A 6,000-nucleotide genomic window follows, 5' to 3' on the forward strand; every position below is an offset into this window, starting at 1 on the left:
ACACTTTTACCATACGTCGGAAATATTTTCAGCCTTCGGCCATAACCATGACAGGTTTTCTCTAACTCAAATAAACCACACAATGCTGCAAATCGATATGAGTAAATATCCGAATCTAACACAAACTTATTTAAAATCGACAAGTTCAAATTAAATTCATGTTACGCTTTCTCAATCGCACTTGCTACCTCGATCGCCGCCATGAAACGAAAATCCAATTACCCGCTCACTGCATTCCACACATACAACCAGACAGAACTTGAGACGTCACAGTAACACTACTATATGACTGTACAGAGACACCTAGTGAGAAAAAATGAACTACCACCAATTTTTCAAAAAGGAGGTCACACAAAACGCACGAACAGTTCCAACAAGTGGCTCAGGCAGAAAGTTCCAGCAAGTGAGTGAACCGATAAGAACCGATTAAAGTCACTGTTTGAGTCTAATTAAGTACTTGCCTTTAAAAAAAAAAAAAAAAAATCATGCAATTTTGGGTCATGCTATCATGTAGCCTAAAAGTTACAAACCCCGGAAATTTTCCACTGATTACGGTTCAAATGATAAACTTGGACAAAAGGAATAACCAAATCAAATCAGTTCACGAGGATCAATTTTTCTGTTCCTGAGTTTGCACTTTTGTGGGACATATGCTAAACTATTAGAATGTGGTTCCTGAGGCGGTACCAGAAAATAAATAATTTTCTTTACAAATATCGATAATTCAGACTAAGTACTGATACCGGTACCATCATTCTAATATCAATATTAATAAAATGCATGCAGTTTTGTGTAGAAAGTAAAATGTTTAAATACTGAAGGGAAAACATTGCACAGAAACGTATGTTTAACATACTTGTTTGTATGTTGTGCAAAATTAACCCCACCAATGAAACATTTCACATTTCAATTTCAACAATTACATCGAAGTCCCATTATGCATACTAGTATTCTACGAAACTGACTTAACATTGACGGAAATTCCTCTAAAATTTAGCAGTCTTTACAGTGACTGCTTTCCATACCAGTACAACAACAAACCCTCCCGGTAATTAAACTCTGTTCATATTTTGTGGGAAGTAATACCCGATGTGCAAAGTAACCCCTTGTTACGGTAGATAGTAACAACTAGTGATGGGTAAATTCCCGGGAAGATTCCCAAAATGGGAATTTATCCGGGAATTTATGTACAATCAGAAAGAAAATAGCATTCTATTACTATATTATGATTTAAAAGTTGAATTAATTTTTATGTCACAGCATATGATCACTGTTGTCCACAGAGGATTGTTTAAAATGTATATTCTGAACGGTACTATGTTACTTTATTATATTTAGAGAGTACGCATACATGTATATTTATTTACAATATGTTCTATCAATTAAATATGTGTGAAAAATTATATAGTAAATTATATAGTGACAGTTTATATGTAAGCGGATTTGCTCAACATTTGCTCAACTTGACTCTATTACTGATATTATAAACACATTAAATTTATAAATATTATAAACCAATTAGGTTGGGTAAATGCTAGAAGATACATGTCTCAGCAATTTATCAACATTTACGCATACATATTTATGTTCACAAAATTTGCAAGATACTTACTTATCTTTATATTTTAGCACGTAACATTGCCATACACGACCTTTCATTCTACCTATTTCTCCAAATTCCATACGTTAATTCACATGTAAAAGTAGTCCGAGTAGCCTACTTCTTCAGAAATTCGAGTCAGAGAGAGGAGACAGAAAGACGTCTATTACTAATGGTGGTTCAGGGTTTATTAATAGTACTTCATCTCTATTTCTACATAATTCTAAATTACTTTACAAAATGGATCATTTGTAAATTAGTACTTTGCTAATTTTGGCTGTTCTTTAGCATTGGGGACCAGCTTTTGAACGTACTTTTTTGCGATATTCTATTCCGATGCGGTTGTTTTATGGTTTCATACGTTAAATTACGTTACCAACATTAAATTCAGACATCATTGCAGAACGAGCGTTAGCGAATGAGGGCGGGTTAAAGCCCCGCATGGCACGTTGTTTTCTATCTTCGTTACCAACAATTCACGTTCTTTTCTCACATAAATCACTTCCACTTACCTTTCCTTTTTGTATAAATCCCCTGCTGCCCGAAAAAAATGTGTTCGATACTTTTTTGACTACTTGAACATCTCTATCAACTCATTTCTTCCGTAAATCATCCTATTTTTTGCTAGGTTTGGCTCCCCAATACTGAACAATTACCTTAGTTTTTAGTGCAAATGGAAATTAAACTTAACAAATCATATTATTAGTTAAATAAAGTACCGTCAAATAATTTTAAATTTTTTAACCTCCAAATTCTTTAAAACCTAGAAGTGAATCATAATATATTAAAATAAACTAATTAGTCATATGGCTCTTATAATTCTGGAAGATAAAGTAAAGAAATGGAAATAAATTTCTTCCCGGGAATTTATAGGCCAGGGAAAAAACCCGGGAATATTCCCATTTTCTAAATTCCTTCCCACCGGGAATATTCCCACTGCCTATCACTAGTAACAACTGTAAGCGAAATGAAGTATCAAAATTCAATGTGGCAAATCATAACACGGAACTAGAAAAATGTTCGGGAATGAAGGAATCCATATAATTAAGAAGTTACGTCCCTAATATATTGTGTTACTTTGGAACACAAATATACAAGCAAAGAAAGCATTTCAGGATGTTACCTATAAAACAATTAGAACGTACAAGAACGCATTCAACACGTAATTCTTATAAGTTATCCTAAACACAGAATTTTGCGCTATCCTCGTTTACCCACATTCTGCGTAATGCCCTAATCTACATAGGAATCTTATTTTTACCCGCCATCTAGCACATGCTGGTTAGCGTTGTTTTTACAATAATTCATATACCATGTACGTTCACTAAGCCGCTAAAGTGATCCTATATTGAGAAATGGAGGTCCATGCCCTAGAAATGATTCCTGGGGATGTAAAAAGGCGACTTCCTTGAAAGAAATGAGTGCAGCTATGAAATGGATCGATGTATGGACCTCTACAATTAATGAACATCCATTGTTGGTTAAAATATTCTCTATCTTGTATTTTGCTTATGTCTCTTGAAGCCCTCCGGAAAAATGAGGCTAGACCAATTTGAGCTAGATCCTAAGTAAAAACACAAACGTCCATAGCTTTTGTTCCAATATAATACATTCCACGTTTAGATTTGGAAAATTTTAGGATAATTACCATTCTCACGATTTGTAATTTTACATAAGTCTAAATAAATAAAAAATATCGTCGAGCACCCATATTTTAAATATGTGCAACAATTAGTGAGAAATGTGTAATCAATAATAAAGAAATAATTATTTTATCAAGAAATGAACTACATAAAATTTGTATGAGTGGTATCGATCTTATTATTACTTTTATTTGGTATACAGATAGTCTATATGTGCAATGCCATTTCCAAATTGAAGGTTACTAACTTACGTTCGAGATATCTCGCATACCTAAATATTTCTCGTGAAGTATTGCTTTTAACCAACAGTTTCCGAACGCATGTAACAGTATTATCAATCTGAACCAATTAGTATATGCGAAATTGTACATTACCTTTCTGGACGAACTGAATTTAAACTTTTTGTTGTTAATTGTTTGGAGTCATTAGAGTACGAAGCGCAAGTCTCCTGAACCACTATTTTTCTTAGCGTTTCTATATTACTTTCAAATGCAGGATCTTCTTCTACTACTAATTCTGATTTCACCCTATCAACGTTTAGTTTCACATCCAAAGAACACATAGCTGTATCCTTGTCCATTGTTTCCTCTCCTTCCGTTTTAGATAATATTAACTCTTTGTTGTCAGTCATCAGTTCGTAGGTCCACCCTTTCCCTTCGAGTAGATCTTCCTGAAGTGAGTCATAAACAATTTCTTCTTTGCACATCAATTCCACCTTAAAAGACGCCTCACCAGCCATTGTGAATTGAAATATAATAAGAATTTAACACTGTTCTTATACTTCCCTTATATTTTATGTTGCCAGTGTTAACGAAATGATTTACAAGAACGTTCACAAAAGCAACTTTATATTTCCAATCTTCTTCTTCTGCAGTTACTTATTTCCTCATCCAAGACGCACTACCAGTAATTGTTTAGCCTGTGTGAAGTTGGCCCCCCAAAAGTTTGGGCTACACGAGATATTTATTGGGCCAGAAAGTACTTCATTTGGGTTTTTTGGGCTAGCTACTTTTAGCGTTTGGGCTACTCTGGAAACAAAGTTACAGCCTCTCAAAGTTTGAGGGGCCAACTTCACGTTAGCCCTCCAAGTGTTTGGGCCAGCCGAGATTTTTATTGGGCTGGGTAGTACTTCGTTTGGGCTGATTGTGTCAGCAACTTTTAACGTTTGGGCTATTATAGTTTCCGAAATATGGGCTAACTTTTAGAAAAGTGATTTTCCTGCTTCTTTTGTCGGGGCCAACTTCGCTAATATGACATTTCTGACAAATACGTTTACTAGAATTGGCAATACTTTGTGTCGTCTAGTAGTGTAGTAAATTTCAAGATTTGGGCTGTAGTTGAAATAGTTGGACCTTCACGAAGTTTGGGGGGGCTACGTTCAAGCCCTTCCAAGTGACTGGACCTGACGAAAATTTTATTGGGCTGGTTAGTATTTCGTTTGGGGTGATTTTGTCATCAAGTTTTAGTGTTTTGGGCTATTAATATTTGGTCTGTATTTCAAAGAGGTTAGACCTTTAGATATTTTGCTGCCGGAAATTATAGTTTTTAATGTAATAGGTAGGGATTTTTTTTTTTTATCTTATAAACTGCTTGAACTATACATCGGTGGTACACCAAATGGTGAAGAAAGATGCAATGTTCCACACATTATGCAAGAGGTTTTAACACAGAATTTCGTCATTATTAATATCTAGGATAGTACTAAATTTACATTTGGCAGAGGTTGGAAGTGGTCACCCAAAACCATTAAAATGGTTCCGTGCGATTTCGCACTGTACAGTTTCACACAGTGCTCATTATCGAGTAATTTCGCACCGTCTTCTTTATCGGATTAATCATTCTGCAGGTGTGATGCATTCTCACACGGTCCATCTGTCAATCATGTGATTCATACTGAAACCGCTTTCACTATAGGGGCAGGGAGGACAGAAAAATGTCAACTAAATAAGAACAGAAACTGAGCGAACACAATTTAAAATAAATATGAACAATTGAATTAATACAACCTCAATTGAGCCGATGGCTTGAGCAGGCTGGATTGAAATGAGTGCATCGGCTCGCTTTGACTAGGCTCAACTGAGCCCATGGCTCGAGCCGGCTCGGTTGGATGAGTTGTAAGCTCGGCCAACTTCTCGGTTTAGCTCGATAGGGAATGAGCTGTGACCTGAGCCGCTCGAGCCGTTGACAGCCCTAAATCCAGGCCGAGCATTTTTGAACATGTTTGCCCGATGCCCTATAACTTTTAATGATTTTTGGCTCGAGCTCGAATACTTGCTTCTCCGGAACTCAAACCGAAAAGCTCGTAAACGGTGTCATTGCCTGCTAGACTCGTCTTGGATTTTGGTATTCAGATATAAACCGCCTGTCTTTTCTCTTTATATGCTGTGTTGTTGTTGTTGTTAATAATAATAATAATAATAATAATAATAATAATAATAATAATAATAATAATAATAATAATAATAAAAAAGTTCTAGCAGTAGTAATTTCATTGATAATAATTATATTGTCTATGTAGGATACTTGAAGAAAGTACTTGAAATTACACACAGGATTTGGCTCGATTTAGCTCAACTCGACTCGAAACTTAACCTTAATTTGTTGGAGGAAATTGTTCGAGACGAATTCTCGACTCAAGCTTAAAGATGTCTGTTTCGAGTCGAGTCGAGTTTCAAAAGAACTCGCTCGAACTTGCTCCTACCCATCTTCAAAGGCTGGAATAATGAACTATGATTTGTACAAAATGGATTGACGATG

General features: G+C 35.4%; 1 protein-coding gene across 1 annotated transcript in view; it reads right to left on the reverse strand.

Moving 5' to 3' along the window:
- The window catches only part of LOC145665079 (uncharacterized), a 29,278-nt gene extending 24,998 nt beyond the window's left edge, over positions 1-4,280 (reverse strand). Inside the window, exon 1 of the mRNA XM_081732348.1 lies at positions 3,618-4,280. Within this exon, the coding sequence (XP_081588474.1) occupies positions 3,618-3,982 (365 nt within the window). The 5' untranslated portion in view covers positions 3,983-4,280. The remainder of the gene's footprint in view (positions 1-3,617) is intronic.
- Positions 4,281-6,000: the final 1,720 nt, after the last annotated feature.

This window comes from Thermobia domestica, chromosome 11 (genome assembly GCF_964235325.1).
Source record: "Thermobia domestica chromosome 11, izTheDome1.hap1.1, whole genome shotgun sequence".
Lineage (NCBI taxonomy): Eukaryota > Metazoa > Arthropoda > Insecta > Zygentoma > Lepismatidae > Thermobia > Thermobia domestica.